Below are 26,237 nucleotides of genomic sequence, written 5' to 3' on the forward strand. Positions count from 1 at the left end.
ACATGTCCCTCTCTTCTCCATGGGGCAACTCTTCGGGGAGTAACGGCTAGATGAATGAACAGGCAGTGTGTCGACAAGGCCGGAGCTCTGGGGGACAATGAGTGAGGGCATGCTTGGTGGCCCCATGATCATGCCCCATGTCACAAACAACGTTAATGTTAGAGGAGATCTTTGAGACCTCTGGATGTCACTCCTTTGGTCTTTTTAAATTTTTTTTTTTTTTTAATGTTTATTTATTTTTGAGACAGAGACAGAGCATGAACGGGGGGAGGGTCAGAGAGAGAGGGAGACACAGAATCTGAAACAGGCTCCAGGCTCCGAGCTGTCAGCACAGAGCCCGATGCGGGGCTCGAACTCACAAACTGTGAGATCATGACCTGAGCCGAAGTCAGACGCTTAACCAACTGAGCCACCCAGGCGCCCCGAGGTCTTTTTAAAATTTTTAAAAAATTTTTAATGTTTACTTTTGAGAACTAGAGCCAGCATGAGTGGGGGAGGGGCAGAGAGAGAGAGGGAGACACAGAATCCGAAGCAGGCTCCGGGCTCCGAGCTGTCAGCCCAGAGCCTGATGTGGGGCTCAAACCCACCAACCGTGAGATCATGACCTGAGCCGAAACCAAGAGTCTGATGCTTACCGACTGAGCCACCCAGGTGCCCCTCAACTTATTTGTTTTTTATTTTTATTTCTTGGGGACAGGGGTAAAAAAAAAGGGTGGGCGGGGCAAAAAAATAAGTAAATAAAAATTTGTATTTATTTTGAGAGAGAGTGCGTGGGCTGGGGTGGGGAAGGGGGAGGGGGGCAGAAAGAGAGAGAGAACCCCAAGCAGGCTCTGAAATGTTAGCGCAGAGCCTGACACGGGGTTCCATCTTATGAAACCGTGAGATCATGACTTGAGCCTGAGCTGAACTTAACCTACTGAGCCACCCAGGAGCCCCACTTATTCAACTTACTTATTGACCACCTGCTGTGCTTAACGAGAGTGACTGTCAGTTCCACATCTCCACTTCCTCTCTCCTCACCGTCCCCAGTCCCCATCTTTCCAGTCATGGAGACCGCATTCCATTATGGAAAAGATCTGGGACCTCAGCAACCCTTGCATCAGTCTCTGCGCTGAGAAATGCAGGACCCTGAGCTTCCAGTCCCATGGGGGCTGCGACCGGGGCCATGTTTCTCCACCAAGACCCTCACCCAAGAAGAGATGATCTGAATTAATGGTGAGTAGGAGGGCGAGCCTCAACCTCATTCCACCGCCACATGCAAATGCGAAAAGGCAGAGGGGAAGTGCACATCAGGCACCAGAGCTCTGTGGTCCTTGTGTCAAGTTCTCCCTCCTGGAACACTCTCTCCTGGCACACTCTCAACAGCCATGGATGGGAAGGAGGCCCCAGCCCAGGGCTTCTCAAACTCTGAACACCATAGGAGTGGCCTGAACCTGATGCACCAGGGTCTGGAGCTTGAGCTCCTGCATTTCTTTCTATTTAAAAAATTTTTTTTTCATGTTTATTTACTTTTGAGAGAGAGAGCAGGAGCAGGGGAGGGGCAGAGAGAGAGGGAGACACAGAATCTGAAGCAGGCTCCAGGTTCTGAGCTGTCAGCACAGAGCCCGACATGGGGCTTGAAGTCACAGACTGGGAGATCACGACCTGAGCCAAAGTCAGACACTTAACGGACTGACCCACCCAGGCGCCCCTCTATTTTTTTTAAGTTTATTTTTGAGAGGGAGAGGGAGAGAGAGAGAGAGAGAGAGAATGAATTCCAAGCAGATGCCACACTATCAGCCTGAAGTCAATGTGGGGCTCGAACTCACCAACAGTGAGATCATGACCTGAGCTGAAGTCGGATGCTTAACTGACAGAGCCACTCAGGGGCCTGAGCTCCTGTATTTCTAACAAAGCTTCTGGCAGTGCTGGTAGAACGAGGTGGTCAGAATAGGAGGGAGGCAACTGACGGGACAGAGGACAGATGCCTGGAACATCATCTGCTTCCCCTGGGCCCATCCCACTCCTGGGGACCCTTTGACTTCCTGCCCAGCATGGGGCCGGGGCTTGGATCCTTCTCAGGATGCACCGGGGCCAGGTGGTTCCTTCAAAGCTAGAATGAGAAAGCATTAAACGTGGTGGGTCAAGGCACTTCTGGGCTGGTGCAGGGGGATTCTGTGGTGGCCCCAGACGGGGATGTTCAACGGGACACTGGTCCCGGGAGATGCTTGGGGAAATAAAATCCTGTTTGCGACTCGCAGGGCAGCAGGCACCCGGCTGGCTTGCCGGCAGCAGAGCTGGGCGCACGCGTCTCAGGGCGGACGCACAAATTCCAGAGCTCCTGGAAGCGCCGCATCTCCTGCCATCCTCTCGCTTTTTTGTACAGGGAGTCAGATGGATCCTCGAATTCAATTCGGATCACAATCCCAGTGCCTCTTCCTGTTTCAGCTACGCCCCCTCAGAGCCCTCTCCCTCCATGCTGTGAGACAAAAAGATCCCAGGCTCCCAACTCTGGCTGATGATAATTAGCTAAGGGCTAATGGTGCCATTCCGGCCCGTGAACGGAGACAAAGGTGCCCCACCTGAGCCAGAGCAAGGGGGCAGATAGAGGCAGCAGTGGTGCGGAAACACCCTCAGTGAGCAGTTGCAGCTGTGACCTTTCAGACTCCAAGGTCCCCGAGAGCCTAAGGTCCTACTGGCTCTGGGGGACTGAATGTGCCCGACCCTGGCTGGGTAGGCCAAAGAACGAAGGCTCTTCTGTGCCAAGCCTCTCTATTCCTTCTTTATAATCAAGGAGCTTTCGATTACAGCATTTTCGTCTTTACAGAAAACCTCAATGCAAGAGGCTTATAATCTCCAGTGTATCCTGGGGGGGCACCATTCTGAGACCGTCAGGGCCCCTGGGGAGAAGGCAACACGTGCCGTAGGGGGCTGGGCACACAGCCTGGCATGGAGCCTAGGTACGGAAGGGGAAGATTGGACAAAGGCTCCAGAGCTTTGCTTTCCCTGGCCTATTTCAATCCAAACCACTCAGGACTGACCGCTCACGCATGGCTGCCTCTGGGCACAAGCCTTTTCTTTTTCAAACACTTAATACATTGCAACCTAGCCGTCACCCCTGCCCTCCCGACTGCTGAAAATGAAAGCTGGCTTCAAAAAAAACTGACATCTAAGAAGACTGGAGAATGAAAATGTGAGCGGGCACAACAGTAAACTCAGAATAATGCACGAGGGGGTCCTCAAATGGGGAACAGCCTCCTGGAAGGAACTCCACACTCTGCTCCCCTCCCTCCCCCCCCACACCAGTTCAAAGGAGAGGAAAATGGGGATGGGGCAGCCCAGCAGGAAAAGAGGGGTAGAAAACTCAAAAGCAGTTGGTGCCCGAGGTGTGCTAACCACGGAGCACTGAGTAAGGTCTAGGAGGGGCTGGGAGACCACAGAGGGTGGGCTGCAGGGGTGGCTGGGAGGATAGCTCCGCCCCAGTGAGAACAAGCTGGATGGGCGGGAGTCAGCCTCAGTGTCTGCACAGGGAGCTGCCAGGCGGATGTTGGAGACTCGGCACAAAGGAGGCCACCCTGGGGGACCCACTCTCGGGTTACAGAAGTCTTTGGATCACGAACGAGAACGTAGATAGGGAGTCCCCATTTTGAGGACAAAAAGAGACAAGCCCAAAGGTGGGGGCAGCCCTGGTCATACCAAAGCCACAGAAGGCTCTCCCCCAGGAATCTTAGTCACAGAAGAGCTTCCAGTGGATGCCGAAATGTTCATTTTCCCTTGCTGAGAACATATCATGTGGAGGTGCCTGGGTGGCTCCGCAGGCTGTGTCCAACTCGGTTTCAGCTCAGGTCATGATCTCACCATTCGTGGGTTGGAGCCCCGTATGGACAGATTCTCTTGTTTCCCTCTCTCTGCACCTCCCCTGCTCTTTCTCTCTCAAAATAAATATGGAAGAAAAAAAAAAAAAAAGAATCTATCACGTGGCTACATATGGCTCATGTGGAAACAGTGAAGAATGAGATGGCCAGAGCCCCTGCATTCAGGGAGCTAGAACAGTCCATCACTAATTAGGTTGACTCATTTTCTGGGTTTGGAGTGGTTTTTGGTGCAGATGTGAGATCCAGCCCACCCCTAACTCTGGCTCCCAGCAAGACAAAAATAACCAGTTTGCTCTGCGTCCGGAATTCTAGACAGTCTAGCACCGCTTGGATCCTCCTTCATCCAGAGAACCAGCAGTGCATGCTACAGATGGAAGATGGGGCAAATACCGCGGGCACACGCCAACCAGAGAGGCGACTCACAGACTGATAAAACAAGAGAAGCCCACTTGGGTGATTTTCTAGAAGCTTCCTCAAGACGGCAGAGCCCAAGAGATGAGGCCCCACTGCTTCCTTCCACCTAGTTCATGTCTGACTTCTACACATCTTCCGTTCAGAGAGAACCTGGGCCCAAAGGGGAACACGCTTATCCGGGAACACAGAAAGAGCTGGTAGCAGTTGAGTGTTTCCTTGGTTATAGACACAAATAAATCAGAGGGGAACGGAGGGGGACCAAGATACGAGTGCGCCGAGGCCAGCGTGCCAGCCAGCCATGATTTAACCCAGGCAGCGGCTGGCTAGGCTTTCCGGCTTCCCTGGGGGGTGCCCCTCACTTCCCGGGGCCCAGGGCCTGCCTCCCCTGGCAGCACGAACACAGATCTGGAACTCAAGCTGCCGTTCCGGCTGCTGGTATAAGGCTGGCTCCCGTTCTGGCTCTGAGGATTTCGCTCCACAGGCCCTGGCCAAGTCCTTGACAGCGAGTTTTTTCCCTTAAGCACGTTGTGGGGAGGGGTGGGGACAGATGATGCCCTCTATTTGGGATCAATACAGTAATTGTGTTGGGCAAGCTCTTGGGACTAACTTCATGGAAAATGCCGACAGCCTCGTGAATGAGAAAGTGCGAACACACCGTACGGGGAGAGCCAGCCAACATGTCACTGACGCTTGTGGGACAGAGGCCATTTGGCAGGATCCGCTCCTCCAGGGATCACGATCTTGCGTCCCGCGTGGGACGCAGCAAAGGCTTTGGGCAGGAATGAGCTGGTGGCGGGTCCCAGCTCTAAAGGCAGACCAATGTCACCTACAAGAGGTCATTCAACTGCCAAGTCACAACAAGATGAATTCTGCAACCTCCTTCTACCCAAAATCTAATGAGGCTCCGAAAAGATACTTAAATTTTACCATATGAAGAAATGTCACCAACTCGTCTGAGACGTATGCATTTTTTTTTTAAGGTGATAGGATTTGGTAAGCAGTATGCTGTACTGATTTGATACAACTGTTCCTGTGGTTTATTTGTTGGGGAAGGGGGAAGCACAAGAAATACCTGTTCCACATACTCTACTCTTGAATAACATTACTAAGTCTCAAGAGGTAAATAAAAAATGACAAACATGTGATTCTGCATTGCATCGCGCTTCCCAGTGCCTGCAAGCCCTGCCTCGGAAGCTCACGACACCTGTTTCTGATGATCTTGGCAATGACAATCAAAACATCGGAAGCTCCCCTCTAGGGCAGAACCTGCCCATCACAGAGACATAAATCTTCAACACACATTCTAAACGTGTTTCAAATACCTTTCAACATAACCCCGCACATAAACAGAGAACCAAAGAAGCTTACCATTTGGCCATTAGCTTCATTTTCTCTACCGGCCAAGAGGAAAGATTTATGTAACAGGATGACTGAACACCTGTCCAGCCGTGATTTCAGCCCTAAGGGCTTCCAGCATGAGGTATACGCTAAAGAGAAAGGGTTCTGGGTAGCTTGGCTTTGTGGTTACATGACCCCTATTTGAAGACTTACGGAAAAGATTCTGGGGCATTCCCTCACAGAGGCTGGAGTCTTCCTAATGACAGAATACAAAGCAATTTACCCCAACATTTATTACTGCTCGATCTTCAGCGCGGGAGGGAAAACAAGGCAAATACTGCCCTTCGAAGAGACGAGGAAACCATGCCGAAGCAAAGCAACTTTGCTTACTTACAAGGTAAACGGTAGAATTATCTGGAACCAGGTGACCTGACTTCTCAACACTCCTCTACACATGTATGTGTGATCTGAACAGCTGGCAGACTCCTTCGCCCAGTGAACTCGACAGACTTGAAAAACACAACAGAGGTCTGGGATGTAGGAGAGGTGGTTTTGTATGTCCACAGGCCTTTGGCATGACAGCTGCTGCTCCGTGACAAAGCCATCACGTATGTGGTACCACATACAAATGTTTGTGATTTCTAGTTTAACGAACAAAGGACACCAGGAATGTTGATCATCAAATCCCCAGCCATACTGGTGTCCACACGAGGTCTGAGCTTCGGGGGCAGCGAACTATTGGCCTTCAGAATCGCAAATGTAGCTCCTGACAGTTTGTTTAGACGGAGATAAATCATGCCTCGGGTATTTGAAACAGGCTACTCAATACCAACATCAGCTTCAAATATTAACCAGGGCCTGATCAATCAGTCTGTGACCACACAGACCACTAACTGGAGATTTAAAGTAACCAAAAAATACTCACTCCGGATTATGACTTCATGGAAATCAGGGGACACGCATCTCTTTTTAATCTGGCAGAAAATTAAGAGTAATTCCAAACAACAAAGCTCATTAATACGCAGATTTCCCCAGGAAACGAAGACGGCCAAATGGCAACCTGCACTTCAGGTAACGTCAACAGTTTGTACCATCACGGGATGTAGTCATGTTAGTGTGGGATTAAGGAGTGGTCAGAAACATAAGGGGGAAAGTCTCAGGCTTCCTAATACCCTCTACAGAGGACTGCTCTGATAAAAAATACACACGCATGGGATAAAAAAAAAAACCGGACGGAGAGTCTCTGTGCTTCGATGTGGTCCCAGCCCAGAAGACCACTGGTCTCTACATATTTGTAAATAGAGACAGAGAATTGGGTTTGAGTTTATCTACTGGGTACCTGTTTTCCCCATGCGAAGCAGTGAGCGTAGCAAAGAGGTCTCAGCCAGAGGCTTCTCAAACTCTGAAAGCGCTGGAGCATCCTGTGGATGCGGATCTCATGTGTCTGGGGCCTGGGCTCCTGCATTTTTCTTTTAATATTTAAGTAATCTCTACATCCCACGTGGGGCTCCAACCCATAACCTGAGATCAAGAGTCTCAGGCTCTTCCGACGGGGCCAGCCAGGTGCCCCCTGCCCCCGCATTTCTTTAAATTTTTTAATGTTTTACTGATTTTTGAGAGAGGGAGAGAGAGTGTGAGCAGGGGAGGGGCAAAGAGAGAGGGAGACACAGTCTGAAGCGGGCTCCGGGCTGTCGGCACAGAGCCCGAGGTGGGGGGTTCAAACCCACGAACCGGGAGATCATGACCTGAGCCGAAGTCGGATGCTTAACCCACTGAGGCACCCAGGCGCCGCCCCCGGCTCCTGCATTTCTAATACAGCCTCCCACTGCTGCTGGTGGGTGCATGGCCAACACTGAGTAGCACCGGTCAGGGCAGGAGGAAAACAGCTGCTGGGCTGAGAACTCCCACCTCTGGGCAGAGTTCTTAGAGGAGCCACTGCAGGGACTGGGTTGTCATACTGAAAGATTTCCAAAAGGCTGTTACCATTGCATGAGGGGGAAAGACTCGAGTAACACATTTAAGAACTGTTTTTAACAGGAAATCGGGACAAAGATCTGATTTCTAGGAGCCACAGACATATTTGTCAGTCCCTAGAAAGAACCTTTTCCGGCCGAGTGGCTTCTTTGTAGGAAAAGGGAAGCTGGCCCGTTGGGCACCAAGGGAACTTGTTGACAAGTCTTTACCTTGGGAAAGAATACGTTGCTCTGTGTATTAATACACTGATGCTCCAGCTTCCCTTTTGGAGTGAAATAAAAGACTGGGATCTAAAACCCAATTAGCTACCCATGATCTCAACCCCCGAGTCCCGCCCCTGTGCTGACAGAGCTCAACGCGGGGACGTCTGGTTCCTAGGATGGCTTTCAAGGGTCCTGTGCGGAGCTCTCACTCTCCCACACGGGCTCGTTAAATGCCCCCGCCTCTTCAGGGGGCACAGACTGGAGACATAGCAAACGGGAAAAATAAGAAGTTATAATTTGACCAAAGAGCCATATTATTCTGATAAAAAGAGCTATTCATAAGGGCTCTGCCAAGGTTGCTGGTCCTCAAATTGAAACCTGCCTCCCTCATCCATTATCTGAGTTTAAATTTTTGTGCGTAAAACAAAGGGGGGGGGGGTACCTGTCATGAACCGAAGCCTCGAAAAGTGTTTGTGAGAGACACGCAGGAGTCAGCATCTTGGCCCCGAACACGCACATACACAACTCAACAGAAAACAGCGAAACCAACTTGTCTTAAGTCCCATTTTAAAACCCCTCAATATTCTTAAGAATGTTGTTTTGGTTATGAGTTAATAACAGTAATCCGGAAATGGATGAAACGACACATCCCATCCATATGCTTTTTTTGTCTTATTTAAACAAAATGATCTAAATGCCCTTTCTGGGCATTTCAGGAAGAATGCTTTCAAAAAGAGAAGCGAGATCCAAGAAACAAACAGTAGACTTGGAGAACGGAAAGAACACATGTCTATAAAAACCTTGCGTTATCCAAATGGTACTTTACTCTTCTGATAGGGTGTGGTCAGAGTTTTCTAAAGTGCAAGATGTACTTGATTTCCCAAATTCTGAATGACGGCAAGATTGGAGGAAGGTGCTGTCACAGGTAACAAACATTTGCCATCCTTTCTGTGTGCACGAAAGCCAGGGCACTGAAGCCAAAACTGAGACCCGATCCCTCGCTCACTGCAGGAGACACGGAGGTGCCTCCTCCTTGACCCGACACTAAGAGAGACCAGGGGGCAGCGGGTAGTGTGGGAGCCGACACAGAGGAGGATAATCTGAAGACACTTTTCCACAATTAAGGCAAGTTTCTTCACTTTCATGCTTTATTCAAAGTAAAATATGAATCAAAGACAGGTATTGGTAAGCAGGTTATGTCTCTAAAGAATTACTTTTTAGTTCAGAGCAGAATGTTGTCCCATCTACTGTGATACAAATCCTTTATGGACCAATGCATCTGGTATGAAGTGCGAGCAGGGAAATATAACAGAACTTTATTCCCTCCCGTGACTATAAATCTCATATGTAAACATGATTTACTGTTACTGCTACTAAACCGGTTCCGTCTTTACTTGCCCCGCCCGCCCGCCACCCTCTCTTAAATATAAAATTTGAAACATTTCCTTCAAGTCTGATGTCCGTCAGTGCAATCTGCTTTATTTGACATAAGGCATTTGGGACAGTCACTTCAGAATAGTTTTCTGCCTTTTGGAAGAGTCACAGAATGGTTTAATTCTTAAATCCATCTTTTCGTTAATGCCCTAACATATGTCAAACGTCTCTCTTCCCTTCTGGTCATTTCTCAGAAGTCAGCAAGTGTCCAAAAGATTAATGTCCAAGTAGACCAGTACCTGGGAAAAGAAACACATGTGGAGGTAGAGCTGTGAACTGAAAATGAAGAGTTCAGGTATTCCATTTGCCAAGAACGCATCATCACCAGGGAATATCCAATTTAATGAGTGAGCACAGCAGCCCCTGGATGGTGAAGGGTAAGAACAGAGCAGCAGACTCCAGGCTTTCCGCTAAACCACGTTTCAGTTGAAAGCCATGTGTTTCCTACGCGGTATCTTCGCACAAGTTAATCACATTTTATTGATGCTTTCATTTGATGGTCATTTCTCATAAAGACATTTTTTGCTTTGTTTTGTTTTGACCACTTCTTTGTGTAGTAACGTGTAGACAACAAAGCTGCATTGACAGAAAGGCTTTACTAAGGCTAGTAGCTTTGCTCACTTATTTGTTTCAGCAAAGGACCCCTGGTGTTTGATTAAACTCACTCCGAGGCAAAAAAAAAAAAAAAAAAAAATCACAAGCTGCCACAGACCTCTGGAGTAGGCCAAAAGGAATCAGAAGGGCAAAGGCTCAATCTGTAAATATCAAAGATCTGTATTTGATGAATTAATAAATACTATCGGTATATACACAACTAACAGTGGCCATGATGTGACAAGACACCGCTGTGTCTCCATCCAAAGTCGTAATCCAAGAAATGCCTGAATTCTAAATGGATGAATGAAACCTTTTCACTGAACTGGATAGAATTCAGCAAATTCCTTTCCTCTAATTCTCATCAGTCACACACGAAATGTTTTGCTCCAAGGTGGGACTGAGAGGAGGAACGGGGAAAGGTAAATATAAATGCCGTCAGCTAACCGTTACCCCAACCTCCCCACCCACCCGCCCCTCCAAATGAGAAAGAGAAAGCAAAATGGACATCTGGCACTACAGACTTTGAACACACAGGCCGTAGCTGAGGCCTGAGTGCTGAAAAAGATAATGAAGAAGCCCGAATAAAAAATGCATTTAACTAAAATTAATTTCAGTCATGAGACTATATTGGATTAAATTTTAAAATCAAATTACAGCCTTCGCTTTAAGAGAAAATTACAGTAGGACTCTGACATTCATGAACAAAACATGACAAATGTAACTTACCTTTAAACCCTTCTTCTGGCATACACACTAGAAAAAAAGAAAGAGAGAAAAAAGAATTCCAAAATGAAAACACAGTCGTGACAGACAAGAATGCCTAAATTATTGCAATGCCTAAAGACAAAAAAAAGTTTATAAATAACTTTTAATTACTTTACTCACCCATAATGATTACCTTTGAAATTTTGGGTGAGAATAATCAGATGATGATCTTTCTCTTTGTTTTTACTTTTATCAAAGCAACACACAAGTCAAATACAGTAGAACAATGGCTGCAGCTAGAGCCAAGTTTTGCAGGACTCCAGGGGGGGCCTGGAGAAAACCGTGGGACAGATGCCCTTGGAGAGATGCTGTGTCTCTCTCACCTTCCCTCCATTCCCACACTCGAGAAGCAACCACTTCAGACTCATGTAGCCTTTTCTCCTGGTCTCTATTTCCAGATGATAGGCTGATTCGGTTGACCCTTAAACAACTAGTGGTTAGGGGCACTGACCCACAGCATGACTGAAAATCTACACAGAGCTCTGCACTCTCCCCCAAAACTTAACTACTAACGGCTTTCTGTTGATAGCTTCACCCAAAACAGTCACTCGACACATATTTTGTATGTTATATGCATTATATACTGCATTCTTACAATCAAGTAAGCTAGAGAAAAAACATTAAGAAAATCATAAAGCAGAGAAAATACATTTATGGTGCTGCACATACACTTGTTTAAAAATGCCCATGTGGGAGTGGACCTGGCAGTTCAGACCCATGTTGTTCAAGGTCAACTGTATTATTATTTCATAACATTAGATAAATAATATATAACAACTTCCTCAATGAACACTAAAGATTTAGTTGGTCTACCACCTGCCCCCTAACCCATGTCCCCTCCTGACAGTGGTATTTTTTGTTGTGAAGCCAGTCAGTGTCCAGTGTTTACATCACCTTTCACTCCAGTAACAAGTGCTCACGGTTGAATCCCTCAGTGCACCTTGGTCATACTTCCTGTCTGGTATGACTTTACCTTTCTGGGGGTGGTAACTGCTGCATACAGACGCTGGAAGACCTGTAAACCTCAAGACAGCCCTCCGTCACTTCCACTCTTCCCCGTGGACACGCTCTGCCGGAGCTGTGTTCCCTGCTCCGATCTGGACTGGGGGGTGCTCGCCGCTGACCGCAGGGCTTCTCTTCTGGGGTTTCCCGTCTTCTAGGGCTGTCTTCCTCTGTTGGATCCCTAGATTTTGGTTCCACCACCGACTTCGTTCTCGACTTGCACTCTTGTTTACGAAGAGCACACCCGTCCACAGTGTATTGGTAAACGATATTTGAGAGAGAAATATTTGGGGGCCTCAAATGCGAGGGAAGAACAAAATCTGTCTAGTTGTGGAATTCTGGATCAGAACTCACTTTTCCTCAGAATCCTGTGGGCACAGCTCCATCCACTGGTCTTTATGACTCTTTATTCTATGAAGGGGATTTGTTTTCCTCCCGTATCTCTGGATGCTTTTAGATTCACGAGTCCCTAGAATTTCACTTACTGCATCGGATCCTTGGTACGATCATTCTATATTTTCATGAAACCCTTTCTGTCCTCTCAACGTTTCTCTTATATAGTCCCTAGCTATGTGGTCTCTCTGTATTATTTATAGTTAATTTTTGAGCTTTCTTCTGCTTCCTGCATGGACTGCTTCATTTAGCTTCCTTTCTTGAGGCTCTTCATGGACACCGTTTCGTTCCAGACCCTCACTCTTCCACTGTCTGGTCTGGAGGTGCCCATTTATCCCTAGTGAAATATGAGGACTGGTCAGTGGACACTGGTGGGCCTCACTGAAGGGTTACTGGGAGATGAAGCACTTAAAAAAAATACCTATCTGTAGGTGATTTTTTGAATTGGCCAGTGTCCCCCGAGTGCGATTTAGCTCATCGCTCCTGTGTGGGAGGCAGAGGCAGCTGCCAGCATCTGAACAAAGACAGGGGTGTTCTCCCTGTCTGCTATGTAACAGCCTCATTCTCGCCTTCAAAGAGCTGAGAAACACATCCTCGTTGCTCACGTGACGTCCCGGCGGGGAAGGCTCCAGAGGAGGGGCTTGCGCTGTCTTACTGCTTCTTACATAGTTTCCTCTTCTCAGGCTCTGACCTCACTCCCACTGTCGAAGTGCCTGGGGTCTCCTGTGCATCTGTCTGAGGCTCTACAATCAGAATTAACTTTGCTTCTGGTTGACCTTTTCTATTGCCAGGCTTACCCGTGTTTCAGTTTCCTCAGCTCAGCTAAATCATTACTACTCTGTTCTCAGCTTTCCATTTGCCCAATTTTTGCACACGCCCTTCTCTATGATCTTCCAGGAGAAAGAACGTAAGATTCCACCCTAACAACACGTAAAACTTTTTCAAAGTGAAAAGTAAAAGCAGTGTAGATGGAAACTTCACCAGGTGTAATTACCTCTCCTTCTAGCAACTTAAATTCCTAAAACAAATGTGTCTTTACCTTGCATGACATCATCCATTGCAGCATAATCTGCAATCGGTTCATCGGCCTAGAAAAACCAACGAAGACAAGTGAAAACCAGGGCAGATCCTCACCACAGGGAAGGCGGGTCCACGTGTCGACCGGTGTTTTGCTACAGGACACAGATACAAGCGCTGTCCGGTAGAGAGGCGGCCATGTCCAGGACTAACAAAGGATGTCCCCACCTCCGACGATGGGTCTACACTCATCACTCCCAAACCATACATTATATGTGACACTGGTTAACTGCTCTTAAAAACACCTTCTCATGTGGAAATCTATTCCCCTGCGGTTACTAAGCACAAAATGAATGAATGTGAGTTAGGATGCCAGTGGTGATGGTGACAGGGAGCTGGTGGAAACCAGGTCAGACTGGTCCTCCAAAAAATAAGTTAGCTGAGAAAGACATTTTTGTTCCTCCTCGGCAGCAGGAAGAAATCACCCATTCCCCTTTCAGGACAGAAGCCAGCCCTGAGGCTGATGGCTAGCATAGACTCTAGCTGATCGTCCAAGGTACAAGTCCTCTGATAAGATGGGCCATTTCAAGGGTTTTAGACCTAGGGTCCTTAAGGGCTCGGCAATTCTAGGTTTTCAGAATAATTCCACAGAACCTACAGTTGAAAGAAAAGCAAAAAGGAAACAGGGAATGGGCAGGCGGTAGGAGTGCGTGGAGCAGTGGGTATTATGGGCCTGCTCCTTCATTTCCAGGGCCCAACTGTATCTCACCAGGACTGAGGCTCCAGATACAAGCATGTATCTCACAGTTCAAAATAGTGAACAAATACAAATACTCTACCGGGTGACGCAATGGTTGTTTGCCACAATGGGGATGATCCTGGCCACTAAGAAACCAAAGGGGCAAAGGCAAAGGACAAAACCCACCCCTTAGAGGAGGGTAAGGACAGAACTGGGCTAATGAGGCAGTTCAAGGACTCTTCAGGACCCTGCCTTTGCAAAACACTTTGCACCTCTCCTATCTACTGTACCTGAAGCCAATTTCCATGCCCTGGACAAAAATCCCAAGTCAACCAGAAGCATTTAGACCATCGTGGCCAAGCCTCATGTGTTACATTTGCTTCTCTGCTTGAGTGGCTGGTACTTTTGAGCCAAGAGGAAATGAGGGGATGGTTTAATACAAGTATGGTTAAGTAATTCTGCTGATCCAGAAGTCTGGGTGGAGGCTTAAATCTATATTATTTTTAACAAAAATGATGAAAACCCCACAAGAACCAGCGATGTTCTGATCTCCACTCAGTCTTGTGCAGCTGAGCCAGAGTGGGAGCGTCTGGAGGCCAGTCGCTTACTGGCACAGCCTCCCGAGGACCAGAGGCGATCTTAACCACTGTCGCTTGTGGGGACAGGTCATCAAAGTTTTCTAGAATTCCTCACGTAAGGAGCCGTTACCTACCTTTAACAAAATCACAGATTCGGGAATGACGCCAAGGGTGCCGAGGGTGGCACAGTCATCACTTAAAATCTTTCCATCAATTGACAGATTCTGGTCAAAAGGAGCAACTGAAAACGCGTGCATGATCTGTGCCAATATAAAAGAAAGCGTGTATGAGGCAAATAATACTGAGACTTACACCCTACTGGAATAAATGAATACATGGATACTTTAAACAAACAAACAAACAAACAAACAAACAAACAAAAGTCCTCAGAGTACAAAAGATATTACTCCTTGCAATCAGCCCACGGGCTCCACTCCTACGAAGACTAGAGTCCTAGCCTATCTGAGAACATCCTTAGGAAGCCTGGTAGAGAACAATTATACCCACGGACGCTTTTGTTCTGCGCATTGCCGCCTCCCCGAAGGAGGGGGCGTGGGGAAATCAAAGGAGCAGGTGGACCAGGCTGGTAGCTCCTCTGGTTTTAAGGCCTCAGCCAGGACGTGACAGTCACTCTCCTCATGCCCAGGTCACACGTCCTTTTAACAGTCAAGTCAAAATTCTTTCCTAAGACCATCTTTAAATTAACCAGCAGGCCATCTGGATTCTTCCTTCTGTCCTAATTTCTTTAGCAAGCCTGGACTACATAATTCACCCTTGGGACTGCTGTATATTCTTAGATAGTCTTGCCTCTAGGAACCAAAATATGAATTTCTTAAGGGAAAGGACCCCTTCATAATTCTAGCCAATTATTAAAAAATTAAGTACATTCAGAGGCCCCTGGATGGCTCAGTTGGTTGAATGTCTGAGTCTTGATTTCAGCTCAGGTCATGATAACCAGGGTTGTGAGATGAAGCCCCACATCAGGCTCTGTGCAGAGCGTGGAGCCTGCTTGGGATTCTCCCCCCATGCCCTGTGTGCATCCCCAACCTTCGCTCTAAAATTAAAAAAAAAAAAAAAAAAAAAAAAAAAAAAATTAAAACATTAAATAAATTCAGAAAGACTACTATGCATAATACTTAAACATTTTTTCAAATTCACAAAAATGTCTTCTTTTTTTATCATTTCTGGGTAGTAATTACCAGTGGGCAGGTAAGAAGTTTTGGCCTTGGACAGGAGCACATGGGCACCTTCAATGATATGTTCTGATTTGTAACTTGGAGGGTGCATTCAAGAGTATTCATTTTATTATGCTTCGTAGCTTACTTATATACTCAAGTGAATGTTTTATTATATGTATGTTTATTACCAATATCAACGATGGTAAGGGAAAACCATCCTAACCTTTATATGCACGCTACTCTACTCTCTGAATCTGGAAAGATGAAGAAGCCCTGAGACAATTGTGTGTATAATAGGGCCCAAGAGCATTCCAAGACAAGAAAACTGTGACTAGAAAAGTGATTTTAATTATGGCATACAGAAAATTAGGAACAAGGATAACAACACGGGCCTCCTCCATGTTAGGCCTGAATCTTAACTAGACTTCTCAAAAGGACACAAGCTTCTGAGAAACAGGTGGCTGTGGGGTGCCTGAGTGGCTCAGTCGGTTAAGCATCCAACTCTTGACTTAGGCTCAGGTCACGGTCTCATGGTTGGTCAGTTTGAGCCCCGTGTCGGGCTCTGCATTGCCAACGTGGAGCCTGCTTGGGCTTCTTTCTGTCTCCCTCTCTCTCCCTCAAAATAAACAAAAAAAAGACAACACAGATGGTTCTGTGGCTAACATGCACTGACATCATCAATCAACTGCCTTTAAATCAATAAGCCTATTTCTTGTAAGAAGTACTAATAGGTCACTTCTACCGAAGCCAGCCCAGCACACAGGAATCAGGCAGAGGTAACCAGGTTACCAAAGAGGAATCGGGAGGAAGAAAGCAGAGTTACAATGGAGGTGTCCATTACGAACTTAATGTGGGCAACATTACAGCTGCTCGACTGTAGGAACGCCTGCTGGTATTCCAGAATACTGAGCGTCTTTGCACCAGCCCCGTGAGGTTGGACAAAGCAAACACATCCAGACACGAGCACCCTCACTGAGGGGTGGATGCTCAGGACTTTATGTATTGAGCACATGGCCAAGGACACTTAACAACGAATGAAGCTTTTATTAAGAAGCCACCATGAGTCAAATGCTTCGTTCAGTGCGGGAAATAACAAACATTGAGTGAGGAACCCCACATGGGAGGCGTTCAGAGAGTGAGGGCAGAACATGGCGGGGCTGGTGGCAGAAGGTACATGTCAGATCTGGGGAGCATGGAGGACAAGAAGAGTCGGTTCTACAGCTGGAGGCCAAGGCAGGTTTGTAGGAGAGGTGCCATGAAAGATGAGCAAGTGTTTGCTAGTGAAAAGAGCACACTCTACTTCAGAAGAAGGGAATAAGCCAATCAAGGGCACGGAGGCCTTTGGCACAATAATGCACAAGCCGTAAAAATGCCTGAGTATAATTTAATAGTATATAGGTGCAGGATGCCTGGGTAGCTCGGTGGCTCAGGCGTCTCAGCTCAGGTCATGATCTCGCAGCTCTTGAGTTTGAGCCCTGCGTCAGGCTCTGTGCTGACAGCTCAGAGCCCGGAGCCTGCTTTGGGTTCTGTGTCTCCATCTCTCTCTCTGCCCCTTCCCTATTTGTGCTGTCTCTCAAAAATGAATAAACATTAAAATATAACATATATTACATAGGTGCAGCATCCCTAATCTATGGAGCATACGAGGAACAACCATATGCTGTCCTAAGGGGAACAAACCCTGTCCTAAGGGGAAGCCACCCTGCGCTACTTGCTACGACGCAAGGGTGTGTGGCCTAAAGGAAACGCAGGGGCGATGGCTTCACCTGGCAGCCATCCATCCTCGGCACCACCGTTTCCTCCTTACTAAGGCAGGCAGCGCGACTGCTCAAAACGTGTCTGCGGGAAAATGAAATGATACAATCGAACACCAAACATCTTCTGCAAAGGGAGATGAACCGACTGTAATTCCATTTACTTTACGGTATCAGAGGTGGCTGAATTAATCATCAGGCAAGACAAACTTCTTAAGGTTTTAAGCAACACTAAATGCGGATGTCTAGAATAAAACATTTACAATTTTACAAATGATGCCATCCTATTAACTTGGAAATGTACTCTCTCCATGAGGAAAGGCTCCATCAAACGTAAAAGAGGCATTACATACTTTAAAAACAAAACAAAACACCCACCACCACTAACTGAGGGCCACACTCGCGCCCACCACAAACCCCAGTGCTGGCCAGGCTGCCAGGCAAAAGGTCACATCTAGTGGAGGCTTTCAAAGCTACCACCACTGAGCAGCAAGGGGAAATTACATTTCACTGCCCTTTCCTTTGACTCTGGATCACGGCGGCTTCAAAGCCCGGGTGGGGGAGGAAGGACACTGCAAAGGACCCACCGGAGAAGAGCACGTTGGGGGTTTCATCTGAACCGCTGGTGGCTTCTAACAGCTCCTCCGTGCAGGTAACATGTTCCTAAACAGAGGTTATTTCTGCTGACTTTTGATTTGTTCTTCAAAAATGGTAGTCCATAATAAAAGCAGCACAGGCTTTTTAAATGTCTTTATCCACAGGGGCTCTTTTTGTAATTTAAAGGTTTTGAATGTTCGAGGTTTACCACTGACAGGCAAAAAGCCGGTGACAGAAACAGGCTTTCTCAGATGTAAAAGGTACAATAACAGAGTAAAGATATTATGCCAACACGTTTATTTTCAGAGCCATGGGTTCAACTAAGGGAAATACTGTTCCCAGGACAATCTGGAACATATAACACCCTCAAAGGAAGCCTGTATTTTTGCCTCAATTACAATGATAAATATCAGCAGCAAGAAAAAATGCAGAACCAGTAAACTATGCCACATGAAAGCAGCAAAGAGGGAAATTTGGTCGACTTTCTGGATATATATCAGCGTCTGAAACCGATTAGGGGCCAGATTTCTTTTTTTTCTTTTTTTTCACGGGCATCTTGAACTTATCAGAGCCTCTTGACTAGATTTTGGGACATACCACTCATTTACAGTATTTTAGTATTGATACGAAGAAATAACAAAATCATCTAGGATTTTCAAAATGCCTACACAGCATTCACTCAACAATGCTTGCTTTTGGGAGGGGGGCACGAGGGAGTGAGACGGAGACGAAAACAATCTAAAACAAATCTTTAAAAACCCATTTGGAAGACATCACTCTATAAAGAGAGGTAACTTTAAAATTCTATCAAGTAGACTTATCTGACACCAAAAATATTGTGGTAAAAAAGTTCCAGGCTCACCCAAGTGAATAAACGATGCAGTAGCTGCCTTTTATTTCCCCTTAAGTTTCACAGCAGATCCTGGTAACTGGCTCAAATACTTATTAAGTGGTCAAAGGAAAACATACAGCACAGCAAAGTGAGGGAACAATTACCCCTGAACAACCTCCGCGTTCAGCACATTACAGGGCTCTCAGTGTTTCCCATAAGCTACTCAGAACTTGCCCACGGTTTCAGAATCCAAACCACTTTCACCTTCACAGAAAGAAAGATTCTTGGGTATTTTGTGTGGCTTCTTAAAAATTTTAACTTATTTTTAAGTAATCTCTACGCCCAACAGGGGGGCTTGAACTCATGGCCCGAGATCAAGAGTTAACCATGTTCCACCAACTGAGCGAGCCAGGTGCACCAGATCTCGGCTATTTTGAAAACTTTTTTTTTTTTTTTTCAAACCTCGGCTATTTTGAAAACTTTTTAAAAGAGTTATTTCAATTTATTGAAATTTATTATTCAATTTATTGAATATATTATTCAATTATTCAATTTATTCAGGCGTTATTCTGAAATCAAAAGAAAATCAACGGATTAATACCAGGAGGATCGACCCTGAAAGAAAACAGAGACATACATAAACACAGGGCAAAGCAGGAACGCAGGAAGGTCCCTTCTAAACCAACCTTGTATTTTCCTCACCTGAATTTTCAATTCTTTTAGTGTCTGATTAGCAGAAACAAGAAGTGCTTTCTCACCACGGACTTTTCTATGTCGCATACTGCGCCGAATGACTTGCTTTTGATAGGCTATGTAATTCTGATGGGTTATCTTTTGCCGCTTCGTCCCTCCATTGCTCTAGAATAAAAATCCAGAACAAACAGCACTGAGATGATCCGCTCTGTGTGACCCATGCTCATAAAGTTCATCAGACAGACAAAAGCAATTTACTTACTGGTCCCTTAACCACTTGAAATTCAGTGTCAACAATGAGTAGAAACTCACCAAATCCTTACTTAGTAGGCTCACACAAAATTGGAAAAGAGGATGTGTGAGATATACCAGTAACTGCACGTAAGCGGCAGGTTTTTGTTTTTGTTTTCTTCAAAAAGTTACAATAAGAACATTTAAAAGCAAAATGGTACGTTTGAACCTTCAATCAGAAAAACACACGTGATAAACTAAAAAACGTTAAGATTACTAAATTTAATCCAGAAACAACCTGAATCGTAATGTTTGTATTACACGATTTCTTTTGAGAAGGCGAGGAAGCTAAGTATAAACAGCTGAGAACGTTCAAAAGAAAAGACAGTATTAATAAAGACATCAACTTGGTTTGACTAAAAACGGGACACACTGTGCCTCTTGATGGGATCAAGAAAGAGCTCTGTCTGTGAAAGATCTTTGTGAAAATTTTTAGACCTGAATCTAATCAAACATTGAGAGCTGATTTCCAATGTACAAAAATTACAGAGACCAGAGAAACAAACTGAAATCAATAATGTATGGGGGCGATCAGCTGGATCAAGGATCAGGGACAATCTATACGACATTAAAGGTCAAAGAGGAAAAGAAAGGGGGTAAGGAGGTAGGACTGGCCTTCTAGCTATAATACAATGTACATACACCCTGACGGTTGCTTGGAGGAGGAAATACTATTTTACATATTTGGGATACCTGGAAAATTCTGAGTATGGGCAATAGGACACTGCCTTACTTATATGCTGCTCTAAGTATGTATGTATTTTTAAATTTTAGAGAGAGCAAGGGAGGGTGGGGGGAAAGAGAGAGAGAGAGAGACAGAGAGAGAGAGAATGAATATGAATCACAAATAGGCTCCATGCTCAGCATGGAGCCCGACTCAGGGCTCAATCACACAACCCTGGGATTATGGCCTGAGCTGAAATCAAGAGTCAGATGCTCAACAAACTGAGCCAACCAGGCACCCCTGATTTAAGTATTTAGGGGTGGAAACGCATGACAGATACTATTTACCGAAAGATAGTTGGGCAAAATATGCAGGCATACATACATACATATATATATATGGATCCAGAATTCCTAATGCACCAGTCTTAAGAGAAAAATGATAGATAAGAGCCAAATGTCTTTCTACGACACCCCCATGAACACTTCATAAGGAGGCTAAGAGTCAACAGTCTTCTGTTAACCAGGCCAAGGAGTGAGAGGCACAAGATTCCTCAGACAGTTTTCCCCCCGCTTTAATTAAATGCGGATGAGGTAAGCCCCAGGCCCTGGCTCTGGTTTCTGCAGTTGTCACTGAGTGTTAGCTGCGCATGAGCAGAGTGGATCAGGGGCCATTATGGACACAGATGCCACACACTCATTACTAACAGAGATCCCGGGATTTACAAAGCAAATAAGAGCACTGGCTCAGGGTGACACCTGCTGGCTGGGCTCCACACAAAGCCAGGTTTCGCTCTAGCCCCGAGGCTACAGAGATACACAGGTGGTTCTAACATTCGTTAACAAGTTATGTGGGGGACGCCTGGTTAAGTGTCTGACTTTGGCTCAGGTCAGGATCTCACGGTTCTGGGTTCAAGCCCTGCGGTGGGCTCTGTGCTGACAGTTCAGAGCCTGCAGCCTGCTTCCGATTCTGCGTCTCCTTCTGTCTCTGCCCCTCCCCTGCACATGCTCTGTGGCTCTCAAAAAAAAAAAAAAAAAAAAAAAAAAAAAATGTTTTCTAGTGTTCATTTAAGTTATGTGGCAAGTGGAGTTAAGGAAAAGGAGGAGCACCTGGACGTCTCAGTCGGCTAAGCATCTGACTCTTGATTTTGGCTCAGGTCATGGTCTCAGGGTTGCGGAGATCGAGCCCTGTGTCTGGGGCTCTGTGCTGCCGGTGCGGAGGCTGCTTGGGTCTCTGTCTCTCTTTCCCTCTGCCCTCCCCTGCTCACGTGTGCACATGCTCTCTCTCAAAATAAATAAAAACACTGAAAGATAATAACTTAAAAGTTGATGAAACATTTTCCTTAATCTCATCCGCAGAAAGGAAAGATGAAGGTGGACCTAAATTCTCCAAATTAGGAAGGATAAAAATATCTACAACGTATCCAATTTTACTTTAGAAATACAAAACACAACCAAATTACAAATCCCTCGGCATTAGGCAAGATATATTTTTTAATGGCTCTGATTTTAAATGGGTCCAAAAGCTTTTCCCAGAATTATTTTTTCAAAAAAAAAAAAAAAAAGAATCTAAATCCAACTATGTGACAAAAACCAGCCCACTGGTTTTAGATGGCTTTCAATTACCTAAGCGATATCTGACACTGGGTGCATTATTAACCTGAACTGTAGAAAAGGTCAGAGTCAAAGGGACTGGGTTGATCTAGCTTAGAGAGGGAAAAAAGAGGATTTGTTCCTCCCCATTAAGGACAAGTAGAGATACATCATTTCCTATTACAGGGATTTAAAACCGTAATTACAGAAGCTATCTGTACTGAACTGTAATACATTACAAAGAAAATGTGTGAGGACCCTGAAGGTCTGGAAAAGCTTGCCATTCTTCTGGGACCATCTCCTCTTTTCAAAAGGAAGGCTACATTTTTTTGAGGGTCAAAAATATTTAAAACATTCTAGAGTATGACAATATCCAAACAAGGAGAGGGAAGACAGAAGAAAATTATAATGTATACATAAAAAAAAATTATAGCGTAAAAAGTGATGTTTCCCAGCATTCTCTGTCATATTTGTAAATACGAAATCCGCTGTCATCCACAACTAAGAAGAGTAATTCCACATCCACTCTTTAGAAAGTGCTGTGGTTACAACCACAATGAATAAAACTAGACATTCAGAAACGTTGGCTTCCCAAAATTCTAAATCACTTGAAAATGTAAAGAGATTTCGAAATTAACTCAGGCTGAAGAGCAAAGCTTGAAATAACAGAAACTAAAGACAATATGAACTTACATATCTATCTTTACAAACTAATTGACAAAGTTTATCTCTTTATTCAGAAAATGAGTCTGCGACAACAGATTTGGGAAAGAAGGAGATTCCCAACTGATTAGAAAACCACACTTCCAAGAGACAATCATTAAGACGATATAGTACTGCCAGCCAAGCAATGAAAGAAACTAGAGTCCTAAGGCTGGATCGAGATGTTCACTGCCCTCCACAAGCATGCAATTTTAATGTATCAACTAAAGTGAGCAAACAAACTAGTTTGTGGGTGTGGGATTTGCAAGATGGATTCTACGAGGCGATGGGGACATGAGAGGAGTTGATGACAAACACGGTTAGGAGTTAACCACAAAGATAGGTCTGCAAACTCCAATCAAGAGATAATCTCAAAAGCCATCCCAAGAAACAGAAGACCTACATCGACAAAGATACGAGTAAGCACAGTGTTTACAATGTCCCGTCAAAACAAAACAAATCGGCGTTCCTGTAAAATGTATGGGTCTGGCTCCTTCTGAAGCAAGGGGCCCTCTGATGTGGACCGAATGAAACACAAACTGGCCTCACAGAATGGCTAACCGAGGTGAGCAGGGTGGGACCCAAGGTCCCGGTACGGTTCTCTGACAGGTATTGACGGCATTTCAGGAGCGGGAGCAAGGAGGGGGAAATGTGGATCTCTCTCTGTGCCGGGTGGAAAACTACAAGTAACGTTCCCTGCAAGAGACCAAAATTCCAGCCAACAGGGCTTTTCTGACTTTCTTATGGTGAAAATGAAGTTAAGTATCAGTGTGTCCAGATATTTCTACTCTGTTAACAGATGTAGCTGATGGAGAGTCTAACACTTGTATTCCTTTAGGGAGAAGGTTAAACATAGTTTGGCTACTCTATTTTAGCAGCAAAAAATAAACAAATAAAAATGAATATCTCAGCTGATACAACTAATTGTAATTAAGGAGAAATTCCATGAATTTAAGGTATCTGTAGAATACCCTGGAACTCAGTAGCCTTGACTTTTTGGGAAGCTGAAACTTACCCACACCTTATATCAACCATATTCCCAAGTTATTCCCCGTTCTTAATACCCTTTTCTCCAATGTCACTATGAACATGCAGAATATAAGCAGGATAGAACATTATAACAGAATACACACAAAACAGGAAACTTTAAAAGAAAAACATTAAATTCGTCACAAGGAAATAAGAAAGACTAACGCTGATCTGGTCATTTTACTAACACCTTAATTAGAAACCCAGAAATCTCTTCTATAAATTCAATTACTAAGACCATGGTTGATTTTGTTTGTAATGAGGGAAATGGAGTTAATTTTTTCATACTTAAAGATTCGATGATTAAGCAACACACCAAGATATGTGTCTTGTTTTAGTCTTCTTTTCCAGCTAACGATTTGATCATTATATCTTAGCCTGTGTTACTTAATAGCAACAAATACATTAATTCTGGAATAATGCAGTTCATGGGATTTTGAGAGAAATCAGGGCCACTACTGTGTGCCACCAAAAGTGAGGAAAAGAGGGCAAAAAAGGAGGCCAAGAAACCAATGTCCCACACGGGGTACAGACATATGTCCAGGGGCAGGGAGAGGCTGCTTTCAGAAAAGCTGAAGGTAGGACAATGAAAAGCAGCTTCAACACGTACTTGATTAAAATCAGGATCTTTTTCTCCATCTGGTTTAGCTTCTTCCTTATCCTCCTCTGTTTCAGAACTACTCACATTCAGCTCCGGAACTGAATCCTTCATCACCTGAATGCAAACACAGAAAGAGAGAGAGGAGAGGAGAGGAGAGGAGAGGAGAGGAGAGGAGAGGAGAGGAGAGGAGAGGAGAGGAGAGGAGAGAAGAGGAGAGAAGAGAAGAGAAAGAAGAGAAGAGAAGAGAAGAGAAGAGAAGGGAAGAGAAGAGAAGGGGGGGGGGGGAGAGAGAGAGAGAGAGAGAGAGAGAGAGAGAGAGAGAGAGAGAGATGGTCAGAACCTTGCAGGGCAAGCCTTGGATGGTATGGGGGCTTTATCAACAGTGGGATAACAGACCAAGCAGAGGATCAAGACTCAAGTTTCTTGTGCTCTTTTAACATGTTAGTTTGTATCCTAGGACTTACTCTCTTCTGTATAACGCGCTCATCATAAATGTAAGTAAGCAGTATCTGCAAGAGTTACTACTATCGGGCTTTTACAATGATGTGATTTTGCAGAAGTTCAAAGAGGCTCTAAGCTTATCCTGGACCCTAGCACAGGGACTGTCAAACCATTCAGACAATATTCCTTACAATTGAGAGAGGGAAGGATGGAAGGGCAAGTGCTCCTCTGTATTGTGAAATACTGTTGTGAAACTCCAAACAAACAATAAAGCTTTAGATAAACTGGATACCATTTTTTCTAATGTATTTATTTTGAAAGAGACAGAGAGCATGGGGGAGGAGCAGAGAGAAAAAATCCCAAACAGATTATGCCCTGACTGCCCCAAACCCGTTAAGAGGCTGAAACTCAGGAACCGTGAGATCTTGACGTGAACCTAAGTCAGATGCTTAACCCACTGAGCCACCCAGGCGCCCCAAATGGATACTACTGTAGATACAATTGTATACAGGGACTAATAGGCACGAACCCAGAGACATTTACCCTCATTAACTTCATTTTCTCAGCAAAATGAGGAAATAAAGGCCTTAGTTCAACTTGTAAAGGAGAACCCAAGAACTAAAGAGCATAATTTGTAAATTTATCCTCCTAAAACAATGTGTTTGGTAGCTATCATCAAATAAAAAGTAGTTTCATCTTTAATTCCAGCAATCCTGCAATCAACTTAATGACATGCACAGAGATCTGGGACAGGATCTACCTAAGAGCTATCCCTAATATAATAAAAATGTTCCAAATCCAATGCACAGCAAGTTTTCACACTCCTGTTCCCAAAACACACCTCAATCTGTCTACTTCATTCTCTTAGAGATAAATGCAAGGGGCTCTAAATGGACCCTCCTTATTCCTGTTCTGCCCTTGCGAATTCCAAAGACCATGGCCATGGCAACCTTTTTAAAGCATAAATCATATCACACTATGACCTTGCTTACAACTCTCCAGTAGCTTACATCTATACCTGGAATGAAATCCCAAATCCCTGGTAGGAAGTATAAAATGTGATAGGATTTGCTCCCCCACTCCATACCACTATACATTGATAGAGGAAACCTCACTTTAGACCCATCCTGTCCACTATGGTAGTCACTGGCTGGCTACATGTGGCTCTTTAAATATAAATGTATTAAAAATTCAGTTCCACAGCCGCCACAGTCACATGTGAATAGTGGCTACCATATCAAACATACGGCACCGACACAGAATGTTTCTATCGCTGCAGTAATCTCTACACATGACTCACTCTGCAGCTTAAGCACATTAGGCTTACCCTCTGCCTGAAGCTCCCTTCACAGGCTGGATCTCTGTGCTCCACCAAGATGGGTTTCCCGTCCACTTCCCATCTAACACCGCCAACTCCACCTCCTGCCACTTCCCCCTTTACTCTGCTCGATTTTCTTCAAAAACACTCGTTCCTGCGTTATCTTATTAATTTGTGGGTTCTAGATCTTTTTTTAAATTGAAATGTTTGATATACAACACTATATTACTTTTATTA

At 45.2% G+C, this 26,237-nt stretch overlaps 1 protein-coding gene across 4 annotated transcripts in view; it reads right to left on the reverse strand.

Annotated features, from left to right (window-relative positions):
- Positions 1-8,909: 8,909 nt before the first annotated feature.
- The window catches only part of USP48 (ubiquitin specific peptidase 48), an 89,963-nt gene continuing 72,635 nt past the window's right edge, over positions 8,910-26,237 (reverse strand). For all 4 annotated transcript variants that reach the window (XM_042948508.1, XM_042948507.1, XM_042948506.1 and 1 more), the window contains 6 exons: positions 24,251-24,355; positions 19,372-19,527; positions 14,443-14,568; positions 13,014-13,062; positions 10,541-10,567; positions 8,910-9,456 (listed from right to left, as the gene is read on the reverse strand). In XM_042948508.1, coding sequence (XP_042804442.1) covers positions 9,434-9,456; positions 10,541-10,567; positions 13,014-13,062; positions 14,443-14,568; positions 19,372-19,527; positions 24,251-24,355 — 486 coding nt within the window. In that variant the 3' untranslated portion in view covers positions 8,910-9,433. The remainder of the gene's footprint in view (positions 9,457-10,540; positions 10,568-13,013; positions 13,063-14,442; positions 14,569-19,371; positions 19,528-24,250; positions 24,356-26,237) is intronic.

Source organism: Panthera leo, chromosome C1 (genome assembly GCF_018350215.1).
Source record: "Panthera leo isolate Ple1 chromosome C1, P.leo_Ple1_pat1.1, whole genome shotgun sequence".
Classification (NCBI taxonomy): domain Eukaryota; kingdom Metazoa; phylum Chordata; class Mammalia; order Carnivora; family Felidae; genus Panthera; species Panthera leo.